At 37.6% G+C, this 25,893-nt stretch overlaps 1 protein-coding gene across 1 annotated transcript in view; it reads right to left on the bottom strand.

The window, feature by feature from the left end:
• MND1 (meiotic nuclear divisions 1) overlaps window positions 1-25,893 on the bottom strand; it is an 84,953-nt gene that overhangs the window by 30,232 nt on the left and 28,828 nt on the right. Inside the window, exon 5 of the mRNA XM_004263640.3 lies at window positions 950-1,024. Within this exon, the coding sequence (XP_004263688.1) occupies window positions 950-1,024 (75 nt within the window). The remainder of the gene's footprint in view (window positions 1-949; window positions 1,025-25,893) is intronic.

Genomic DNA, 25,893 nt, shown 5'->3' with positions numbered 1-25,893 from the left:
TACCTGAGATAATGATAAAACTAAAAAGTAAAGTCAATTTTTAAAAACCCCTAACACTTTTAAAAATAAAATAGTAGGTCAAAATTCATGTAAATAATTTAGAAATATTACAAGGCCATGAAAACACTGTATTGATAGTTTTCTTTCTTTTTTTAAATTTATCTATCTATCTATCTATGGCTGCACTGGGTCTTTGTTGCTGTGCCTGGGCTTCCTCTAGTTGCCGCGAGCAGGGGCTGCCCTTCATTGTGGTGTGCTCATTGCAGTGGCTTCTCTTGTTGCAGAGCATGGGCTCTAGACATGTGGGTTTCAGTAGTCGTGGAGCGCAGGCTCAGTAGTTGTGGCTCTGGGGCTCTAGAACTCAGGCTCAGTAGTTGTGGCGCATGGACTTAGCTGCTCCGTGGCATGGGGGCTCTTCCCGGGCCAAGGATTGAATCCATGTCCCCTGCATTGGCAGGCGGATTCTTAACCACTGCACCACCAGGGAAGTCCGATAGTTTTCAATTTATTCAGTGCCAAGACTCTTACAAAGCTGACTCTTAAAAATTTACATAAACATTTATATAAGGCTTACTTTGTGCCAGGCTCTCTTCTAAGTGCTTTGCAAATATTAGCTAGTTTAATCACACAATAACTCAGTGACATAGATTTTATTATTCCCCATTTTACAACTGAGAAAATCGAGAAGAAAGAGTTTAGGAGACTTTCAAACCCAGGCAGTCTGGCTCCAGGGTTTATGCTTCTATGCTACACTGCTATACACAATATAATACAATAATAATAAATCTAGATTCACAATTAGGGAATCCTACCAGGTCAAATGTTCACAGCCTTTGCTGTGACTCACTTCTTTTCTAGTGGGAACAGCATACTCCTCACAGGAAGCTCGATGCTTTTATTCTTCTATTTAGAATTGACATTATTAAAGAATCTACAGATACAAACTTACCGTTTCATGTCGGCCAATTCTAGCTTTCTCGATGCTTTTCTGCAGGTTTGCATGCTTTTGGTTTACCTCAGATAACTAAAGAATTGAAACAAATAAAATGGTTTGCTAAGATAAACTTGCTTAACATAAAGTTTATGAATCAAGAAGACAAAATGAGATTTGTCTTCAGCCCAAGTCAGTATAACAAAAATGTCAAAGACTACGTTGGGAACTAATTTCTCTAACTTGAAGAAAACCAAGTACCATGAATCATTAGGGCAGGCTGAAAAAAAAAAGTTTAAAATATTTCTTTTTATACTATACAAAAAAGTATACAATATGCTTTCAATCTTTTCTACAGTCTTGATTTATTAGGTTCCCCGCCCCCATCACAAATAACTTGAGGTATATTATTTAGTTAAAAATTTAACTTGAAAGTTAAAAAAAAATCTGTTTTATATAAATTCTCTCTTCACATTTCATTTCACTTCTGACGAAAGTCTTGTTTGAAACACTGTATACTGTTTCTTATAGGCTGGTAGTACTGTGACCTGCTTCACTAACATAGAGTCAAAAATGAACACATCACTGTATACTAAGTTCTTAGAGAAGAAAAAATCTATCAGATTGTTGCCAAATTTAGGCATGTTTTACATACGTTAAAAGTGAGCAGTTTAAGCATTTTATGAAGCTTAGAAAGTAGTAAGTTATATTGTAAAAGGATTAAATAATACCAGCCTAAAGAGACCTTAGATACAGAATATTCATTAGCATGTGGCTGGGCCCACACCAAAAATGACTGGTTAACTTCAGAACATTGCCTCCCCATCTCAGTTTTATTAATCTCACCTGGGCCCAAGATTAAATAAATAATCACAGGAAATTCTCAGTACTAAATTCTCCATCACATTTTTTGCTACATAAACTAGTTAGAAATTTTAGACTCATTTGATTGGGTAAGGGCTTTTTAAAAATATATTCCACTCCTCACTAACTCTTGAGTTATGAACATTTGGGAAATAATTAACGAATGGATGAGTAATTTCTTTTGGCTGATTCTAAGAAACTGACCTTTCACCATATGACCTTGTTATATGTAGAGAGTGAATTATATTTAGATACCCTTTTTTTCTTAAAAATCACAAACAGTATCTTCAAAAAGTTTGTAGCTTTACCCTGACTTTGGGAAATGTTCCACTTCTCAATATGCACAAAGGGAATATTGTCAGTTTTCCTTTAATGGCTCTCTAGTCCCTGATTCTAATCCATAGCATGAACAAGATCCATCTGTGATGCCAAGAAGACACCACTACCAAACCAGTTATACCTCTTCTGGAGAGTAATTATCTTCCTAAGTTAAAAAAACAAAAATCTGCTGTAGAGTTAAGAGCCAAAATAAGCTTTAAAGCCCTACATTTAGCAAAGAGCCCTTGTTCTTTAAAACAACGGTTCTCACTTATAACACTCTGTTTAAAAGGTTAATATTCTACCCTGAAGGACCCACCTGAAATAATTAATAAATGCATGTAACATCTGAATTCAGGAGTAGAGAATTTTCCAATGAAAAAATATACACATACATTAGCATAACACTTTTCCACTACAAATGTTTTTAAAATAACCAAGTAGGCAGATGTTACCCAAAAAATGAAGAACTATGTAAAAATTAGCCAATAATTAATGGACATATATCTTAACTCCATTAATGAAGTGTCTCCCCAGTATTGTATGTCTGCTTGTAATTATTTACAACTTAAAAACATTTGAAAGAGAACTAATCCAGGAATTCCTTAACTCTGAAGATAACCTTATGTATTTTAAATGTGATTTCATGACTCGTCATTTTAAGTATCTTGGTAATGGAGGGAGGCACAATCTAAATGATGTTATCAGATGAGAAGCTTCTGCTAATTATCCTTAGTACTGAAACAATTTGGCCAACTCAATAGTGAAGGCTTCTTGGCTCTGTTTCGTTCTTAAAATCTCAACTACTGGAAACAATGAAAGCAACTCTTGTGAGGCAGCCCGTGCTACCAGTTTTTCATCTACTTATCGCTTAGAAGGAATACTGCTATAGTTCCTAACACATACCTTGGAATTAAACCAAATCCAGGCCTCAAGTGATTAAGAGCTGAGATTTTCAGCCACTCTATAGGTATTATCTAAACCACAAGTTCTAAACTTTAGCACACATCAGAATCACCTGAACGGCTTGTTAAAACACAGGTTGCTGGGCTCCACCTCCCAGGTTTTGAACAGTAGAGGTCTGGGATAGAGCCTAATAATTTGCATTTCTAACATGCTTCTGGTTAGGGGCACCACACTTTTGAGAACTACTGGATTACACATAAACCTGTTTTCTTGCAGTAACAAACCCAACTAAAACACACAAGATATTAATATATGGGAGAATATTACCTAGTTCATCAGCAAAAAATGAATTATTGCTAAATACTGTAGTCTGAACTAGAAACAAAATATCTCAATATTTCTGTCACTGAAAGAAATACAAAAGTTCACATTTACAAAAATAGAAAAAGAAGCGATACTCTATAGTTAAGAAAAATATTCACCACAGGATTCCTTTAAAGGGCAAACTCTTGACACATTTCTATAACATAAAACAAGAACCAACTATATATATTAACACTGTAACAAATCCATTTCCAACTTTCACTAAAGCAAATAATAATTTTTAAAGCCAAGTAACTCAGAAAAAACAGCAGCAGCAACAACAACAAAAATGTCTTGTAATTAGTAAGAACAGGATTTCATCTTTAGACTTGAGGAAGGATCTGACACAATGCTTCTCTTTAATGCATTCCAGACCACCTATACAGATACTCAGGATTCAGAAACATAATGCCAATGTTTTCTAAAGAGCTAATTCACTGCCTGGAGGAACTGCCTATTCAGAAGAGGAACAGGAAGATTGATTCAAGCTGGCTGCACTGGAATTCTGATTTGCTCCTTTTCAGAAATAAAAAAAATTTCAAAGCATTATGAAAAAAATATAGAGTTTTCATAGGTGGGAAAGAATGTCAAGGAACAGAGGATGGGGAAAAGAGGTAATAGCAAGAGAAACCAGAACAGTCTACTGCTTTATCAAAACTCATGTACGGTATGTTATGGAAAAAAAAAGGTTCTATGTCTTGTTTTTCCTTAAAAAAAAAAAAAAGCAAGGCAGTATAATTTAAGATTTCATATGTTTAAAAACTCTTATTAGTGTCTCTATAATTTTCAAATTTATTTTTTAAGGCAATATTCCATTTAGGAATCAATCATAAGGAAACAATGAACACTATAAAGATGTATTTCTATATAAAGATGGGAGCCATATAATTGTCTTAACAATAGAGAAATGTTAAATCATTATTTCACAGTATGGATGTGTCACAATTATGTAGCCAAAGGAAACATTTTAAAAGAACTTTTAATGACAGATACAGAACAGAGTTTTAAAAAAACTGGAAACAAAAGTGTCAATACATTTGAGAGCCTATCTATCACCAACAAAACTCAAAACACCCCCAAAACTAAAAGAAAGTGCACAAAACTTAACAAATGGTTACCTCTATTGTGGAACATACTTATAAATTTTCTATATTATGAGCACATATAACTACTACTTAAAAAATCCTTTTCCTGGGAAAGGGGGTAGGGGGAGGAAAGGAATAGGTGAGGGAGATTAAGAGCTAAAAATTTCCAACTGCAGAATAAATGAGTCATGGGTATGAAATGTACAGCATGGGGAATATAGTCAATAATTATGTAATATCTTTGTACGGTGATGTATCATAACTAGAGTTATCATGGTGATCAGTTTGAAATGTACAGAAAAACAGAATCACTATGTTGTGTAATAGGAATTAACAAAGTATAGTAACTTACGGAAAAAGAGATCAAATTTGTGGTTACCAGAGACAGGGGTTGGGGGGATTGGATGAGGGCAGTAACAAGGTACAAACTTCCAGATATAAGATAAATAAGTACTAGGGATGTAATGTACTACATGATAAATATAATTAACACTGCTATATGTTATATATGAAAGTTAAGACAGTAAATCCTAGTTATGACAAGAAAGAAAAATTTTTTTCTATTTCTTTAATTTTTTATCTATATGAGATGATGGATGTTCCCTAAACTTACTGTGGTAATCACAGCATGACGTATGTAAATCAAATCATTATGCTGTACACCTTAAATTTATACAGTGCTGTATGTCAATTATATCTCAATAAAACTTGAAGAAAAAATTATTTTCCCATTATAAGCAATATATGAATATATTTTCAAGAGATTAAAATGAGTACATTTTTGTTTTAAAAGACTCAAACAATACAGAAGTATTTAAACAAATTCCCCTTTGCTTTCCACCTCTGCACCATCACCACTACCCCCCTCCTAAGGAGGGACCCCTATAAAGTCTAGGGGGCATCCTTCTTGTCCCAATTCTTTTGCTTCATATACTGATATGATCAATGTGGAGAACATGTCAAAACACACATGCAATTATCCTTTATGTTTCATGTCAACATATTTTCTAAGGTCTCTTCATTCTCTAAAAAATAGATTTTATTTTTTAGAGCAGTTTTAGGTTCACAAGAAAATTGAGTGGAAGTTAGAGAGAGCTCCCATATAACCCTTGCCTCCACATACACACAGGCTCCCCCAGTCATAATTTGCCAGAGTGGTACATTTGTTACAACTGATGAACCTATACTGACACATCACTATCACCCAAAGTCCATAGTTCTCATTAGGGTTCACCCTCGGGGTTGTACATTCAATGGGTTGTAACAAATGTATAATGACATGTATTCATCATTATGGTATCATAGAATATTTTCACTGCCCTAAACGTCTTCTGTGCTCTGCCTATTCACGCCTGTCTCCCCCCAACCTCTGGCAACCACTATCTATAGAGTTTTGCCTTTCTAGAATGTCATGTAGTTGGAATCATACATTATGTAACCTTTTCAGATTGGCTTCTTTCATTTAGTAATATGCATTTAAGGTTCTTCCATGTCTTTTCATGGCTTGATAGCTTATTTCTTTTAATCATTGAATGATATTCCATTGTCTGAATGTACCACAGTTTTTTTTATGCATTTACCTAGTGAAGGACATCTTGGTTGCTTCCAAGTTTTGGCAATCATGAATAAAACTGTTATAAACATTCGTATGCACATGTTTTCCACCCATCTGAGTAAATCTCGAGGAATGCAATTGGCTTCTCTGTACTGCTACACTTATCTGTCTATTCTTACACAACTAGCAAGTTTTAATTACTGTAGCATTATATTTTGATATCTGATAGGGAAAATCCTACCTCATTGTTCTCCCTTTTTAAATACTTCCTTGGTCTTTCTTGTAGTTTCTCTACTACATGAACTTGAGAATTATCCATAAAAATCTAGTGGGATTTTGGTTACCATAACATATAAATGACATAAATTGATGTTTTTATAGTTGAGTTTACTTATTCATGAATATGTTGCTCCATTTACTTAAGAGTTCTTTCATGTCCTTCAGTAGAGTTTTGCAATTTTCTTCATGTTTGCCTTGCCCATTTCTTGTCAGGGTTTAATCTGTTCTTTTTGTTTGTTTTTTTGCAGTACACGGGCCTCTTACTGTTGTGGCCTCTCTCGTTGCGGACCACAGGCTCCGGATGAGCAGGCTCAGCGGCCATGGCTCACAGGCCCAGCCGCTCTGCGGCATGTGGGATCCTCCCAGAACGGGGCACGAACCCGCGTCCCCTGCATCGGCAGGCGGACTCTCAACCACTGCGCCACCAGGGAAGCCCAATACTGGTTTTGGTGCTGAGGGATAGGCAACGACCCCAGGCCTAAGCCTGTCACTGTATGAATGCTCTTCTTCACAGTGGTTGATTTCAAGTGTTGAATCAGGATAAGATCAAAGTCTTTTGTTCAATGGTTGTGGGAAACAACTCTCTCCTGCCCTCTGGATTGTAAACTGTATAGCTACAGGGAAGCAAACAAACCAACTTACTGCTGGCAGCCATCTTAGAAGCATGAAGAAAGCCAACTTGAGGACAAAGGCATTACACAAAAGGCAAAACCAAGAGAAACAGGTCAGAATCTTGATTAAATTATGCCTGAAGCATGCTCTACTTTTGAAATATTTTAATTTAAATGAGCCATTAAATCAATCTCACCTTTATCACTCATACCAAGTAAACTCGGTTTTTCTACCTTTACCACAGTAAACACTGTAACTGTTACAATGGATAAAGCTTTAACAATAGTCTATTTCATACAGTGCTGCCCAGCTATGAAAGCTGTGAAATATTTTGGAAGACATCAAATTTAAAAGATTCTTATTCCTCTATATTGGGTTATAGAACTAAGTCTTCAAGAATAGGAATGAGTAAAGTAATATATACCAGGAAGGCTCTTCATTCAATAAACATTTATGAAGTGCTCACTATACACACAGTTACAATACTATTGGCTCAAACCTTTTCACTAAATAAATATAGTAACAAATAACTCAAGGCATGTATGAGCACTAAATGTCTGTTGAGTATTTTTGAAATATTTTCCTTATGCTACAAGACAATGCTCATTAAAAGATAACACTCCATGAAGGTAGTAAAAATACAGCATATTAATATTCCATTTAACCAGGAGATCAAATTTCCAGCAATCCAGCCCTGTGGAACACACTAAAGAACCTGAGAAAAGTATATCAGGAATCCTAAATAATGGACACAGGAAAAACATGGGAATCCCATCAGGAAAGCAACATAAAGGGAAGTGAAGCCACTCAGTAAGTGCACACTTGAGAATTCAAACACCCACACATAATAACTGCTGAAGATGAGATCATGGTTATCAAACATTACAGTGTAAAGAAACAAACTGTTAGAGCAGTGCACAACAAACAAGAGATTAGCATTCCTTCAACTAGAAATATCAGGAATATGTTCAATAAGGTTAAAGTGATAAAAGGAGAAACAGAAAGCTAAAGAAATTACAAGAAGAAAAAAGCAAGATTTGAAAATCAACTATCTGAAAATGAACTACTGTAGATGAACTATTTTTAATTTCTAGGAAGCAGTAAAAAAAATTAAGTAAAAAAAAATATTAAGAAGTAGTTAAGAGATACAGAAGATATAAAAAGAAGCTCCAACAGAAGCCTTCTGGTATCGTGAGAATGAAGTTAGAAGTTGTGACTATAGTCAAAGCCTTATGCAGAATCCAGCTAGAAGTCATTCAGATATTTTGAAAGCCAAAGCCATGCAAAATCCAAATGATTCTGGGAGGGAAGTTAGATACAAAGTTATGGAGGAACATAGACGCGTCAGACATGAGAACTGGGTTCTAATACGACAAACTCAGAAATGAGGGCTAAGTAGTAGGGGCTACGAATTGTCTGCCAACTTCCATTTTTTCTTAGTAATAGGACTTCAAACAATAGTGAAAATAAATAGGAATTATTATCTTTCAGTGCTGTGGGCAAGAATATGTCCTAGATAGGGAGTCTGTTAAGAAATCCATCTGACAAGAAAACCCAAAATCCACTTGGTGGAAGGGCAACGCTGAAATTATTTGGAATGACAGAACTGTTTAACAAGTAAACTTTTTTAAATCAAGGGGAGATTTAAAGTTAATTATAAAGATGAGCAGATCTGTATTATTAATATCTTTGTGTTAAGAAATAACCTATACATATTTTGCATTGTACTCATAGGGTAAAACCATAGAAGCAACTTAATTCCTCCCCCACATCTGCCATTTTAGAAACAGCTCAGTGAGGGAAGTGCTTCCTCTGCCACTAAACGAAGAGTTGGGAGTCCCATGACGTTTTTTGTCACTCTAAATCAAGATCTACAATTATTTTAAGTTGCCAAACAAAGCCTTAATTCAGAAATTAGAATGTCTAACATAATAATCAACACTTCAAATCTTGATTTAAAGGTAAGACTTCTCTCCTTTTCAGCAACTGCTGGCTGCCAGTGGGTTTTGCTGGAAAGGGTGCATTGTCCTTTTCTCTTTCCCGGCCTAGAGTTTCTGTCCTCCCTTTAGTCCACTGACTGAAGTTTCTGCCGCCTGTTCCCCACCTCTACCAAGCCTGGAGAAGGGGAGAGAGAACAGAACAAGTAAAGGGGACCTGAAATATCTTACCGTTAAGATGTCTCAGTGCTCTCAGGGCCTGACATGTTTGCTGAATTCTTGCATGGCTGCGCTCCTGGGTTTTTTGTAGTAAGAACCCAGGGTTCCACTATCTGTTATCTCCATGATGCAGAAGACACATTTTATTGCTCTGGGGGCTCCACAACATTCCCGCTCACCGTCCCCCTTCCCTAGCTTGCCTCCTACCCACTTCCAGCCTGTTTTTTCAGATTCATTTTACACACACACGCACACAAACACACACACACACAGTGTTAGGTTTCAATGCCCTCTGGAACAGAATGTAACGTGCCTCCAGATGGGCTCTTGTTCTCTCACTTTTGAGTGTTGGCTCACATGTGGTCCACAGGGGCATTCATGTATGCAAAAAACTCCAGGATTGCTGGCCCATTCCTTACTTTTATGTATTGTAATAATTGACAGAATCTACCAACAGATCTACATAGATGCTAAAATCAGCAAATTACTTTTACATAAGGCATTGCTTATTTTCCTATTGTCTCTCAAGGGCACTGGGAAATGGTATGCTCACATTTCACTCCTAACATTTATGAATACTTCTTGTGAGAATTAACACTGTCCACTATTGAAATTTCTAATACAAACGTTAATTTAAATACTACTTAAAATGTTTTGATCTAATAAGTTATTCAGTTTAAGTAATTTAGTTTCATTAGAATCTACTCACTGAAAATACAACAAATTACTTGCTAAGAAGCATCAGTTAAAGAGCTTAAGTTAAGCTCAAATATACATTATAATAAACTTCACCTTAAATTTATAAAGCCAAAGAAAAAGTCATAAAGAGACAACAGTGCTGAGAAATAGTGGCTGAATAAAGTAGCTGCCCATAAAGGCTTTTATCTTTTTAAGAGAATGATGCTCTTCTTTTTTTTTTCTTCTATTTCTGCCTCTTATAGTGAAAAGATTCAAGAAAACTTGGATTTTAAAGGATTAAGAAAGCAAACGAAGGCCTTCTCTTCTACAGCCTAAGCTGTAGCAGAATGAAGAGAGCAACCTAACACATTTGGATGGTATAAACTAACTCAAGAGCTGAGAGCAGCCAACCAAACTAAGATTTGTGGCAAGTTTAAGTGTTAGAAATCACTGAAAAGGTAAAAATGAATTTAACTTTAAAAACTATAATAATTAAAAAAATTTAAATTGAGGTTTCTTTGCATCCAGTCGAAGTTTTTAAAAAAGTTATAGACTAGGAAATTTATGGTTATAAATAAATATAAATACTAGGGAACCTGAACAAAGCCCTATATTTGAATCTGATGAAATGCAGGCCTGGAAGTTCGGACCCATGCCCTTTGGTCATGTAAGCACCATACTTTAAACAAAAAAAAGCACCCAACTAATAGGGTTATTTTTGTGAAACTTCTAAATATATAAAATAGCCAGAGACATTATGAACACTGAAATATTAAAATGTACAAAATACTGATATACTTTTTGAGGGCAAAACAAGACAAATGAAATTAGGGCTATCCCAGGAAGCTAAGGATATATATGACTTTGACACTGCCACCACCTGGTGGCACGACACCAAAATTGTAGGTCCAGTTTTTTGTGCAATAAGTTTTTCCAGGTGGCTGATTTGGGGAGAAAGTAGTTATGAATGAGAACAGCTGTTACAAACCTGTAATCCACATGAAGCACAGAAGAATGTTTTGGGTATGGTATAGGGAATTCTATATCTCTGGAGTCAGGCTTCTCAAACTCATCCAGCAAGTAAATCCAACAACAAAGGAGAATAATTACTGGGGGAAGGTTCAGAAGCCTAGCCCAAAGCTACCTACTACAAAAGCAAAACAAACAAATATAAAAAATAAATCACTGAAATCTTAAGTTCTATGGTAAAAATTCCTGCAAGTTTCAAGTTGTAATATTAACTATTATAATTTTTATTATTCAAAATTATTTACTAATAAAAATCCTGTCTACATACTTCCCCTACCTACCCACAATTTTTGAGTCACTCAACCTCAACAAATATATTTAATTCTTGATTATCTGAGACGGTGGAGAGAATAAAAACATTCAATTTAAAAGACATGACTTTTGGGCTTCCCTGGTGGCGCGGTGGTTGAGAGTCCGCCTGCTGATGCAGGGGACACGGGTTCATGCCCCGGTCCGGGAAGATCCCACATGCCGCGGAGCGGCTGGGCCCGTGAGCCATGGCCGCTGAGCCTGCGTGTCCGGAGCCTGTGCTCCGCAATGGGAGAGGCCACAACAGTGAGAGGCCCATGTACCGCAAAAAAAAAAAAAAAAGACATGACTTTTAAGTGCTTAAAGATATAATTTTGCAGATCTTGTTAGTTGCATGTCTAAAGCCTTTTGTTCTTTGTAAACAGAACTCCAACTTTGTTCAGATTGGGATGGCAGTGTGCTCAGAGAGAAAGGGTCCCCTCCCATTTAACAGGTCCCAGAGTTTAAACTATAATGGCTAACCCTTCCAGCATGAACATGTATCTCAGACTTGGCCAATGAGACAATAAAGGGAAGCCTATTAGGGAAATGGGGCATTCTGGGATTTTCCTCCTGGATAGAAAGAGAGAGATGTATAAGAAGAAAGCCCATCATTATTCCTGCTTTGGACACCGTCATGGGAAGATATAGCTGCTGTAGTAGCTACGTGCATCCAAAAAGAGAAAGCCAAAAACCATCAGAGAAGCCAGTCCAGACCTCTGATATCAATATGTTCGGGGGGAAGGCTCCTAGACCAAGTATACAATAGCTAGGACTGAGACTAGGCAGTGCTGTATTGATTTACTCATTCATTCAATAACATGTATTTTGTTTCTATGTGTCTCAGTAACTGCATTCCATGCTGGGGATAAAACATGGTTAAGATATCCCTGCTCTCTGAATGTCTGCTGTGGTAATACGGCACATAAAGACTTCACCCTATAAAAGAAATATATGTAAGAGAGACAAAGCACAAAGTAGTACTGAACTTGCTGAGGAGGGGATAAAAACTTCCCAGAAGAAAAGATTTCTGACATAGGTCTTAAATATCTCTGGTTAATGGACAGGTTGGAGTTTGTTAGGTAGACAAGTAAAAAGAGCCAGCCAGGTGCAGCATGTGGAAACACAAGAAATAAAATGAACAGCATTCATGAAACAGTGTAAACAATTTGGTTAAACTGGTGTGTAGGGTTGTAGAAGGGTAACAGCAGGTTATTAGTCTGGCCAGTGGCAGGAGCTAGATTACAGAGAGCCTTAAAGTCAGGTTGAGGAATCTGGACTTGTTATTCAGGAACAGGAAACCATCCAAATGGCATTAAAAGACACTACTACAGCAGATGGAAGAAAGTGAAGACTGGAGACAGGGAGTTCAGTAAAGACACTAATTCAAAATTCTGAGCCAGAGATAATGAGAGTCTAAGTCAAGACAGTAGCAGTGAAGATGGAGAGGAAGGGAGAGATTTGAGAGATATAACTATGTTGAATCAGAAGAGTTTGGAACCCACTGGGTGTGGAGAAAAGGGAGAGAAAAAAAAATCTAAGGTAACTACCAGGTTTCTGGTTTGGGTGACTAAGGGGATAGTAGTTTCAGAGTCTATAAGACACAGAGGAGCAGGTTTGGGTAAAGAACTGAGTTTTGAACAAACTGAGTGTGAGTTGCCTGCCAGCCATTCAAGTAGGGATGTGTAGTGAGTAGCTGAATACACAGATGTGGAGTTCAGTGCAGAGGTATAGGCAGGAGATAAAACCAGGGAATCAGAAGTATACAGGTGGCAATGGAAGCCATAGGAGTAGATGAGACCTCCCAGAAGAGTGTGCAGAGCTAGGGAAAGGAACTGAGGATATAAGGCTATGGTCCAGTCTGTGGGTCCTTAGTATGTCAAGAGTGGCTGTCTGGCTTTGAGGGCTTTCCCCCCCCCATTTCAAAAATGTTAACAGAAAACATGTATTTACTTAAGATGGGGCTACAAAGGCTAGCTAAAATCTCAGGATTTAAATTCTTCTAAATGGTAATTCTTCAAAAATGAGACTCTAATGGAAAGAATAAACTCAATTAGGGAGACTGGAGTATTATTTTAAAGCCTAGATTTATATCAACTAAGTATGTTAGCACTAGTTATTTCACATCAATTTTGAAAAGCTTTCATTGGTGTCATATGTATCTCTAGTTTAAAAAAATGGGAAAAAATAACTTAAAATGCAATGGGGAGCAGAAATAAATAAAACAGAGACTAAGCAAAATAGAAAAGATCAATAAAACTAAGAGCTGGTTCATTGAAAAGATAAACAAAACGGATAAACCTTTAACCAGACTCATCAAGAGAAACAGAGAGAGGATTCAAATAAATTCAGAAATGAAAAAGGGGAAGTTACAGACACCACAGAAATACAAAGGATCATAAGAGATTACTATGAATAATTGTATGCCAATAAAATGGACAACCGAGAAGAAATAGATAAATTCCTAGAAACACACAATCTCCCAAGGCTGAACCAGGAAGAAATAGAAAATATAAATAGACCAATTACCAGAAATAAAATTAAATCAGCAGAAAGAAAGAAAAAAGCTTCCAACAAACAAAAGTCCAGGGCCAGACAGCTTCACTAGGGAATTCAACCAAACATACAAAGAAGAATTAATGCCTATACTTCTCAAATTAATCTAAAAAATTGAAGAGGAAGGAACACTTTTGAACTCATTCTATGAAGCCAGCATCACCCTGATACCAAAACCAGACAAAGACACCACAAAAAAAGAAAATTATAGGCCACTATCATTGATGAACATAGGCACAAAAATCCTCAACAAAATGTTAGCAAAACGAATTCAACAACACATTAAAAGGATCATAAACCATGATCAAGTGGGAGTTATCCCAGGAATGCAAGGATGGCTCAATATCCACAAATCAGTCAATGTGATACACCACATTGACAAATTTTTTATTTTAGTTTTTTAAAAATTTATTTTATTTTTTTAATTTTTGGCTGCGTTGGGTCTTCATTGCCGTGTGTGGGCTTTCTCTAGTTGCAGCAAGCGGAGGCTACTCTTTGTTGCAGTGCATGGGCTTCTCATTGCGGTGGCTTCTCTTATTGCAGATCACAGCCTCTAGGCACGTGGACTTCAGTAGTCATGGCACGCGGGCTTCAGTAGTTGTGGCATGTGGGCTCCAGAGCGCAGGCTCAGTAGTTGTGGCGCACGGGCTTAGTTGCTCCACAGCATGTGGGATCTTCCCAGACCAGGGTTTGAACCCATGTCTCCTGCACTGGCAGCCGGATTCTTAACCACTGCACCACCAGGGAAGCCCCACATTAACAAATTGAATAAAAATCATATGATCATCTAAACAGATGCAAAAACAAAAAGCTTTTGACGAAACTCAACATCCATTTATGATAAAAAACCCTCTCAACAAAGTGGGTATAGCGGGAACATACTTCAACATAATATAGGCCGTATATGACAAACCTACAGACAACATTATACTCAATGGTTATAAGTTGAAAGCATTTCCTTCAAGATCAGGAACAAGACAACAATGCTCACTCTCACAGCTTCCATTCCACCAAAAAATTGTTAGAACTAATAAAATAATTCAGTAAAGCTGTAGGATACAAAACTAATATAAAGTATCTGTTGTGTTTCTATACACTAATAATGAACTATCAGAAAGAGAAATTAAGAAAACATTACCATTTACAGTTGCATCAAAAAGTGTAAAACATCTAGGAATAAATCTAACTAAGGAGATAAAGACATTTACTTGGAAAACTATAAAACACTGACAAAAGAAATTAAAGACAAAATATACCATGCTCATGGATTGGAAAAATATTGTTGAAACAACCATTCTACCCAAGGCAATCTACAGATTCAAAACAATGACTATCAAAATACCAATGGCAATTTTCACAAAACTAGAACAAATAATTCCAAAATTTGTATGGAAACACAGAAGACCCCAAATAACCAAAACAATCTAAAGAAAGAAGAACGGGGCTTCCCTGGTGGCGCAGTGGTTAAGAATCTGCCTGCCAATGCAGGGGACACGGGTTCAAGCCCTGGTCTGGGAAGATTCCACATGCCACGGAGCAACTAAGCCCGTGAGCCACAACTACTGAGCCTGCATGTCTGGAAACTGTGCTCCACAACGGGAGAGGCCACGACAGTGAGAGGCCCATGCGCTGCGATGAAGAGTGGCCCCCGCTCACCGCAAATGGAGAAAGCCCTTGCACAGAAATGAAGACCCAACACAGCCAAAAATAAATATAAATAAATAAATAATTTTATTAATTAAAAAAAAAGAAAGAAGAACGAAGCTAGAGGTATCATGTGCCCTGATTTCAAACTATACTGCAAAGCTACAGTAATCAAAACAGTATGGTACTGGCACAAAAACAGACACATAGATCAATGGAACAGAATAGAGAGCTCAGAAATGAATCCACACACTTATGGTCAATTAATCTACAACAAAGGAGGCAAGAATATACAATGCAGAAAAGCCAACTCTTCAATAAACGGTGTTGGGAAAACTGGACAGCCACATGTACGAGAATCAAACTAGAACTTTCTCACACCATATACAAAAATAAACTCAAAATGGACTAAAGACTTAGATGTAAGACCTGATATCATACACCTATCAAAAGAAAACACAGGCAATATGCTCTTTGACATGGATCTTAGCAAGATATTATTTTGGGTATGTCTCCTCAGGCAAGGGAAACAAAAGCAAAAGTAAACAAACGGGACTACATCAAACTAAAAAGCTTTTGCACAGTGAAGGAAACCATCAACAAAACAAAAAGGCCACCTACTGAATGGGACAAGGTATTTACAAATGATATATTTGATAAGGGGTTACTATCCAAAATACACAAAGAATTCATACAATCCAACATCAAAAAACAAACAACTCAATTAAAAAATGGGCAGAGGATCTGAACAGATATTTTTTCCAAAGAAGATATACAGATGGCCAACAGACACATGAAACGATGTTCAATATCACTAATCATTAGAAAAATGCAAATCAAAGCCGCAATGAGATATCACCTCAGACCTGTCAGAATGGCTATCATCAAAAAGACAAGAAATAACAAGTGTTGGTGAGGATGCAGAGAAAAGAGAACCCTTGTATACTGTTGGTGGAAGTGTAAATTGGGGCAGCCACTATGGAAAAGGGTATGGAGGTTCCTCAAAAAATTAAAACTAGAACTACCATATGATCTAGCAATTCTGCTTCTGGGTATTTTTCCAAAGAAAACAAAATCACTAATTCAAAAAGATATATGCATTCCTATGCTCTTTGCAGCAATATTCACAATAGCCAAGATATGAAACAACCTAAGTGCCCACCACCGATAGATGAATGAATACATAAGATGATACACAAACACACACACACACACACACACACACACACACACACACACACACACACACAGGAATATTACTCACCCACAAAAAAGAATGAAATCTTGCCATTTGCAATGACATGGATGGACCTAGATGGTATACTAAATGAAATAAGTCAGAGAAAGGCAAATACCATATAATTTCACTTATATGTGGAATCTAAAAAACAAAACAAATGAACACATATAACAAAACAGAAAAAGAGTGATAGATACAGAGAAGAAACAGGTGATTGCCAGAGGGGAGCGGGTGAGGGACGAGTGAAATATGTGAAGGAAATGAAGAGGTACAAACTTCCAGTTACAAAATAAATGAGTCATGGGGATGAAATGTACAGCATGGGGAATACAGTCAATAAAAATTAAGATAAAATGGGGCGCTTCCCTGGTCGTGCAGTGGTTAAGAGTCTGCCTGCCAATGCAGGGGACAGGGGTTCAAGCCCTGGTCCAGGAGGATTCCACATGCTGCGGAGCAACTGGGCCCGTGTGCCACACTAACTAAGTCTGCGCTCTAGGGCCCGCGAGCCACAACTACTGAGCTCACGTGCCACAACTACTGAAGCCTGTGTGCCTATAGCCCATGCTCTGCAACGGGGAGGCTGCTGCAATGAGAAGCCTGCACACCGCAACAAGGAGTAGACCCCCCCTCACCACAACTAGAGAAAGCCCACGCACAGCAACGAAGACCCAATGCAGACAACAATAAATAAATTAAAAAAAATTTTTTTTAATAAAATGGGAATAAAGCAATAGAGTCATGAATCTAAAACATAGCCTAGATCAGTGGCCCCCCAACCTTTTTGGCAGCAGGGACCAGTTTTGTGGAAGACAATTTTTCCACAGACCAAGGGAAGGGGGGTATCATTTCAGGATGATTCAAGTACATTACATTTATTGTGCACTTTATTTCTATTATTATTACATTGTAATATATAATGAAATAATTATACAACTCACCATAATGCAGAATCAGTAGGATCCCTGACCTTGTTTTCACTTGCCACTCACTGATAGGGTTTTGATATGTGTGCAAGCAACTGATTTATTATGGCCTCTGTGCAGTCAAACCTCTCTGCTAATGATAATCTGTATTTGCAGCCACTCCCCAGCGATAGCATCACCCCTTCAGCTCCACCTCAGATCATCCAGCATTAAATTCTCATAAGGAGCATGCAACCTAGATCCCTCACATGCGCAGCTCACAGTAGGTTCCTATGAGAATCTAATGCCACTGCTGATCTGACAGGAGGTGGAGCTCAGGAGGTAATGCGAGCAATGGGGAGCGGCTGTAAATACATATGAAGCATCGCTTGCTCGCCCGCTGCTCACCTCCTGCTGTGCTGCCTGGTTCCTAACAGGCCATGGACTGGTACTGGTCTGTAGCCTGGGGGTTGGGGACCCCTGATCTAAGGGAGTAAATATGGAGAAGAAAACATCCTTTAGAATGATTCTTGAAGAACGTGAAGTGGAGAGAAGAAAACAGTAGTAAACGAAAGCAGAATGGTCAGAGAAAGATTAATTATCAAGAGTAAAGAGCTCTAAGAGACAGTCAACCTCATCAAAAGTGTTAGAAGGAAGGGGTTATGAAGAGAGTAAGGCAGAAGAATGTCACTGAAAGCATTAAGTGTTGGCACTAAAAGCAGCGAAATTCCAGAGATGAAACTGAGGCAGCAGGCATCAAAAGCAAAACAGAATTTGCTACCTCTTCTCCATTCTATAATAGTGCCTGCTCGTTTCTCTTTTGCTAAACACGCGCTAATTAATTAATTCAATTTATTTACGGTCTAGTCTTTGCACTAAAGTATGAATTCACTGAGGACAGGGCTATGTCTTAATCTTTTTATTTCTAGCACCTAGCATGGTGCCACAGTACATGCTGAAGGATGGTTGTACTTCACAAGAACTTGCTGAAGGACCGAATGGCTCCCCATTTTACTCAGGATAAAACTATGTGATAGCATGGATGGCCTTACATTGCCTGGCCACCTTCCCACTTTATCTCTATGCTCTGAGTTCTACTACTCCCTTTCACTTATACTTACTCTAGCCAGACTGGCCTCTTTGACGTTTCTTAAACTTACTGGGTATGCTGGTGTCTTGAGGCCTTTGTGTTGGCTGTTTTCTCTGTCCAAACATTGTCTCTCTCTGGATGTTTCTCCCCAAGATATATTCACAGGTTAACTCCCTCTCCTCCTTCAAATCTCACTTTCTCAAGGTCTACTCTGACTACTCTATTTTAAATCTGCACCCCACCCCCCAACTCTAGTACTATTTAAATTTTTTTTTTCACATACCCACCACTTTTTCATACAATACATAGTTTGCTTAGTGATGTTTATTGTTTGATGTCTGTCTCCCTCCACTAGAATGTGAGCTCCACAAAGGTAGGGATCTTTGTCTGTTTTGCTCACTGATGCATGACCCAAGCACCCTGAATGGTGCCTGGCCCAGAGTCTGCTCAATAAATAAACACATGAGTCACAGTGACAGACAGAAAATGAGAGTCTGCCAGAAGGTGTGGTGATACTTTCTCAGCACTGTGAGTATCTGAGGATATTTCAAATTCAGATACTGGAAAAATCCAGGAAAGGAAGAGAAAGCTGGTAAGAAAGAAGCGATGGAAAACACATAGACTTGTCATAGGTGTGATCGAGCACAGGTGGCCTTGGTGAAGAAAGTAGGGATAGGGGAAGTAGAAAAATAAATGAACGTCTGTATGTGAGAAAGTTTGAAAAGCTAAGACCTGATGCTCTCAGTCTTTTCCATCAAGTAGAATGCAATATCAAAACTCCAAAAAGAACTGGTAATTTTACTTAAGAACTACAAATAGGAAGTAGCTTTGTAATTTAGCTTAAGAAGAGAAATGAAAAGTTGCCAACTGTTTACCATTTATATATATATGTGAACTTTGTGATATCAAATGCTACAAAAATAAAAGTTCCTTCTTATCTGGAAGAGATAGTAAAAATTATAAATCAAGAATGGAATCATTAAAATGTCTAGTGGTGACTTGTAATCCTTATTGAAAATTATTTGAAGAGGTAATATCCAATACAATAAAGACAGAAAGAACTTCCACTGAGAAAAACTGGCTTGATTTTGATGTATATTACTTCTCACAGTTTTATTTCCTAAGAAAAGTCCATTTTGGAACATTAGTTAAGCATAATTATGGAAGTTTATAATGTGATTATGCCATTAGGTGATGAGCCTCTGGCTTACTACAGGAAATCAATGGAATTCTTGTCTCATTAACAAAGGGATACGGAGCTTTGACATGGGAGAGGCAAATATAAAACTTTTTTGAGAGAGAAAGTTGCACTATCTTCTATGAAACAAATCAGTTTATTTTAATAAACTGAACATAACCTGATAATCCTAACTAAAGAAGCAAGTAATGTCACTTCAAAAAATTGTCACATTCTTCTTCATTTTCTTTTTTCTTTCTTTATGTAAATAAAAACAATGACGAGCAGCAAACTACAAATGCAACAAGCCATACAGTCTCTGTGTACTCTCCACTGTCAAGAGCCACTTACCTGTTATAATAGCTACCAATGACTGCCTTTAGAGAGCCAGGCCTGCAGAGGATGCAGTATATACATGACCTCGTTGGAGGTACTGATATTGCCATTTTACAGATTAAGGAACTGAGATCCAGAGAGATTAGGTAATTTGATCAGGTAGTAAAGGGCAATATTGCTGGTTTAATCCAGGTCATCTGGATACCAAAGCCTATGTTTTTCACTGAGAATCCTGTTCCTCTGGGCATCATACTAATACATTAAATTTGTTAACTTTCTAAATACAAATACACAATGTCCAGAACAATTTCAAGGGAGGCATCTCCAAGGAAAAAAAAACTATATTTTGAGCTATAAAGCATATACTTAGCTAATATTAATACTTTGTTTTGTTTTGCTTTTGGCCGTGCCGTGCGGCATGTGGGATCTTAGTTCCTCGACCAGGGATCAAACCCGTGCCCCCGGCATTGGAAGCACACAGTCTTAACCCCTGGACCGCCAAGGAAGTCCCCTAATACTAATACTTTGAAACAAGGGATTAGAATAAAATGGCATTTTTGATCAAGAAGAACCTTTCAATGCAGAAACTAAAATTTCTAAAATAAATAAGAGCCTCTGATATTTAAAAAATCTCAGCAGACAAAATGTGAACACGTATCAATGAAAATATGTTTGTACAGCAAAAATAGCAAAAAAGAGATTATCTATACAACAAATAAGATATTGGGCAAGTATTTCCCTATTTCAAGGATCTATAAAAGCACAAATATTATTTTGTGGATGCCCTGCATCACCCCTACAACCAAATGGGAAAAAATCAGCGATAAAGCAGAGCATTTTCTGTATAACCCATGTATTCACAGGGAATAGGCTACATAACCATTAAACACTTTTATTTGATCAATCGTGCTGCAGTTACAGAATTTATACTCTCACAAAATAACATCCTATTTATAACACTATGCCTGCAGCCAACCCTTTTGGTTGACTGACTCATCTAAGCCGTCCCCAACCTCCTTCCTCCCTTTTACCCACTTCCACTCCTAGTCTCCTCTATAGAGAGATGTGACACTGTTTCGCTCTATAGATGTAACCCAAAGTCTGTTGGAGAGCTCTGAGAAAGCTTTTGTTTTCCTGCTAAGAGAGACAGACATTCCAGCAGCTTCCCTTTCCCCTCTTCCATACTATCCCTCAGATATGGCAAGAGGAGCCGTGGCAGCCATCTCATGACCATGATGGAAAGGCCAAGAGGACCACAAAGATGCGGACATACCACTAAGCCACCGATCAACATTAACAGATACCTACCTCTAGACTATATGTGAGAAAAATAAACTTCCATTTATTTAAGCCACTGTTAGTCAGATATTCCATTATTTTTAGACAAAAGCATTCTTGATCAAACATACAACTTTCAGGCTAACAAGAACATGGTTTAGAAGCTGGTCAGTTGTCTGATGTGTTCATTCATTCGTTTACATGGTTAAATGCCTACTTTACACCAGAATTTAGTACTAGGTTTTGGGGACAGAAAGTTGAATATGGCTTTTAGCTTGAGTCACTCACACTCAATACAAGAGGGAGATGTGTAAACAAGACAAGTGTGATAAATGCTCTAACAGAGCATGAACAAACTTCAATGATAGCACAAAGAGGAACCATGAGATTTTTTTCTCATTGTTGTTTTGAAAGTCAAAGTCTAGGTTTAAGTCAGAAAAATATAAGACCAGCCAGAACCAGTCCTGTTCTGTCCTCTTCAAATGACAAACTGAAGACAGGAGAGGCAGGAGAGTCTAAGAGGAAAGGAAGAACATTAGACACTGTTGAGGGTTTCTGATAAGGGCCCTTATCTACCCTCTCTGGTATTGTAAGATTAGCTACAAATACAGATACAGGAGTACAACTAGAAAACCTGGAGGACATAGGAACAGTGAAAACCTATCACTTCCTGTCTGGAACCCTGGGAAGAAGCAGCCTCACAGGTACTGTCCACACCATCATGGCACAGGAGGTGCAATGTTTGCCTCTGTTTTCTGGAGCAAAGTGGGCCTGGGACAATGGCTAGCTGGACAATTTCACAGTGCACACGCCTTATGTGGCCTCCATACTGCCAGTGGAAGCATCTTTCTAAAATAAGGTTCTGACGGTCTCACTTCCTACTCAAAATTCTTCAGCTTAGATACACAGAGCCCTTCATTATCAGGATCTGCCTACCAATTTAGCTTTGGCTCATTCATCCCTCACGCACAATTGAGCGGTACAAAACAACTCAACATTCTCTCATACATTATGTAGTCTATACACATCTATCTGGTCTTGGCATATAATAACAAAAGCTAAAGCACTTACTACGGATTAGTCATTGTTGTAGGCAGTTATATACAACACATTTAATTGTCACAACTACCCTGTGAAGTAGGAAATATTACGACCACTTTATAGACGAGAAAACAGAGACACAAGAGGTTTCTAGTAAATGGAAGAAGTTGGATTTGAATCTAGAGAGTCTGGGTCTAGAGTCCACTCTCTTAAACCACTGTGCTACACTGCCTTAACATACAGGTCTCTGTACTCAGAATGCCCTTCACCCTCAACTCCCTTATGGACTCCCATACATCTTTCCAGAATGAACTTAAATATCTCCTTCCTTAACTGTAAAGCCTTTCCTCAGCAGAACTAACCTTCACCCTCTGCCGTCCTCTTCCATGTTGTACATTACCACACCATACTGCAGAGAGTTGTTGACATGTGTGTCTCCTCACTAGACTGAAGTCCTGGAGGACAGGAACTACCTAATTTATCATTATATCCCTCTCATTAGTCTCAATGCCTGCCATAGCAAGCATTCACTAAACATTTACTGAACTGAATTAATTTCAATAGAGGTAATGCCTATTTTTATTCAAAAACATTTCAAGTTGTCCACACAGCCCAAGAGTGGACTTACTCTCTATCCACTCAGTTTTACCAATAAAGAATTCCATATACTGATGGTTCCCAACGTGTGACGGTTTGACTTACAGTTTTACAACTTCATGATGGTGCAAAAGCAATCCACATTCAGTAGAAATTGTATTTGGAATTTGGATCTTGTCCCAGCTAGTGATAGGCAGTACATACTCCCCGTGATGCTGCACGCTGAGCAGCAGCTCCCAGCAGCTCCCAGGCAGCCATGCCACCACCAGGGTAAACCACCAACATGCTTACAACCATTCTGTACCCAGACAACACTTCTGTTTTTCACTTTCAGTATTCATAAATTACATGAGATATTCAACACTTTACTATAAAATAGGCTTTGCGTCAGATGATTTTGCCCAACTGTAGGCTAATGTAGGTGTTCTGAGCCCTTATAAGGTAGGCTAGGCTAAGCTATGATGTTCGGTGGGTTAGGTGTATTAAATGCATTTTTGACTTGCCATAGTTTCAACTTCCCATGGGGTTACTGGACGTAACCCCACTGTAAGTGGAGGAAGATCTGTACTCACTTCTAAAAACTGGTAAAAAGGTTTTTTTACTACCTTCCACTAGTAATAAATAGGTTGCAAACCAGAACTTGGTGAAGAACTAAGGAAGATCTCAGCAGAGCAAGAAAACAAAGGGTATGATTTCTGTAATTCTGAGCCTTTAAATTTAAAAAATCGTTAAAAACTGCTACAAAGACTTGCTGCAGCACTGATGAAACTCTCTGAATCAGTGGACTGTTATCAAGACTAACTTCACATCTTTTGTTTCCTCTAATTCTCATTCACTTCTAGCCTCCAGAACCATGAGAAATAAATGTCTGTTGTTTATAAGCTACCAAATCTGTGGTATTTTGTTACAGCAGCCTGAATGGACTAAGATAAACTCTTAAAACTGTCCCTGGCTGAGTGCTCAGTAAATTCTGGCTACCGTTACCACAACAGCATCAGTGGCTCCCTCTGTTCCCCTCAGTAATCTCCTCCATCCATCTAAATCTAGGCAACTTTCAGCTCAAAATAATCATTTCTAAGAAGTCTCCCTTAACTATATAGACTTTTTTTTCATAAAAGCTAATTAACATCTTTTCATTAAAAGTTAATTAACTATGTAAGGTATTTATCTTGCCCTACCGAGTGAAGTATAAATTATCTCAACATGAAACACATATTCTGTTATTTTTATATTGCTCAAAGAACTTAGCACCAAGCATGTACAGAGGCACACAGTGAATATCTGTAGAAGCAGTTAATACAATCCACACACAGTTGATGGTTTATTTGCTATCTTAGAAAATGTTAAAGAGAAACATAAATTATAACCATGAGGATTTTTAGACTGTCTTTAATAATGATCAACATATACAACCTAAAGGCAAGAGAGAAAAAAAAATGTCTCTTGATTTAATTTTCAGACTTGCTACAAGAATGCCCATTCTCAAGAGACAAGTACATTCCTGTACATAATTGGAATCACTGGCAGAAGCGAAGCAGAACAGAACGATAGGAAAAAAAAAAATTAAGATCTCCCTCTCTCTAATCTGGAAGTAATTAACAAGAAACTCAAAAGAAGTTAACATTTTACTTTGGCAATATGTTGAACAAACTGATCTTTCAGTGCACTTGAATTTGGAATCTGCTTCAATTCAAAATTAGCTGAGTGACTTCTATCTTTATATAAATCCCACCATCTCTTGCAGCATTTTTAATCTCTATCACTCATTCAGGCAGTCAGCCATATAACACTTTTCACTTTTCATTTTACTATTTCATGTGTATATATCTTATCTTCAGCACAGGTTACAGGTTCTTTCTTAACAAAGCATGGATCTTGATTTCTACTTTTTCGAATTACCTCCAGTATCTGGTAAAATGTTTTGCACACAGTGGACCCTCAAATATTTGTTCTAACTGAACAAATAAACTTACAGTATATACTCCTGGGTGAGTACTAATTTAGTCAAATCTCCAGCCACTACATAACTGAGTGCCTATGTACACTGGCACTTTACATACACCACTTAATCCACTCAACCCTTTGAAGTAGATATAAACATTTTTTTACAAATTGGGAAACTTTAAAGGTTTCAAAGAGCTTAAGAAATTTTTCCAAGATACTTACAACTAGTAAAAAGTGAAACTGTGATTTCAATCCATGTTTGATTTCTAACTACTTCTCCTCCCGTTAAGCCATATTGCTTCTCTAAAATGATGAGCGCCCTTCAAAGCCATGGTTGAGGGGCATAGTATGATACTGACATTCCCTCTTAAATTTCAGTGAGAGAATAAAGTAGGTTTAGGTTGGTGAAATGGTACTGAGTTTCTTTTTTAATTTTTGAATTTTATTTTATTTTTTATACAGCAGGTCCTTATTAGTCATCCATTTTATACACATCAGTGTATACATGTCAATCCCAATCGCCCAATTCAGCACACCACCACCACCACCACCCCCGTCACTCTCCCCCCTTGGTGTCCATACATTTCTTCTCTACATCTGTGTCTCAATTTCTGCCCTGCAAACTGGTTCATCTGTACCATTTTTCTAGGTTCCACATATATGCATTAATATACGATATCTGCTTTTCTCTTTCTGACTTACTTCACTCTGCATAACAGTCTCTAGATCTATCCACATCTCAACAAATGACCAAATTTCGTTACTTTTTATGGCTGAGTAATATTCCATTGTATATATGTCCCACAACTTCTTTATCCATTCATCTATCGATGGGCATTTAGGTTGCTTCCATGACCTGGCTGCAGTGAACACTGGGGTGCATGTGTCTTTTTGAATTATGGTTTTCTCTGGATATATGCCCAGTAGTGGGATTGCTGGATCATATGGTAATTCTATTTTTACTTTGTGAAGGAACCTCCATACTCTTCTTTATAGTGGCTGTATCAATTTACATTCCCACCAA

The sequence above is a fragment of the Orcinus orca genome, chromosome 4, assembly GCF_937001465.1.
Source record: "Orcinus orca chromosome 4, mOrcOrc1.1, whole genome shotgun sequence".
NCBI lineage: Eukaryota > Metazoa > Chordata > Mammalia > Artiodactyla > Delphinidae > Orcinus > Orcinus orca.
The sequence above is the reverse complement of the archived record's forward strand: the minus strand, read 5'-3'. Positions and strand labels throughout refer to the sequence as shown.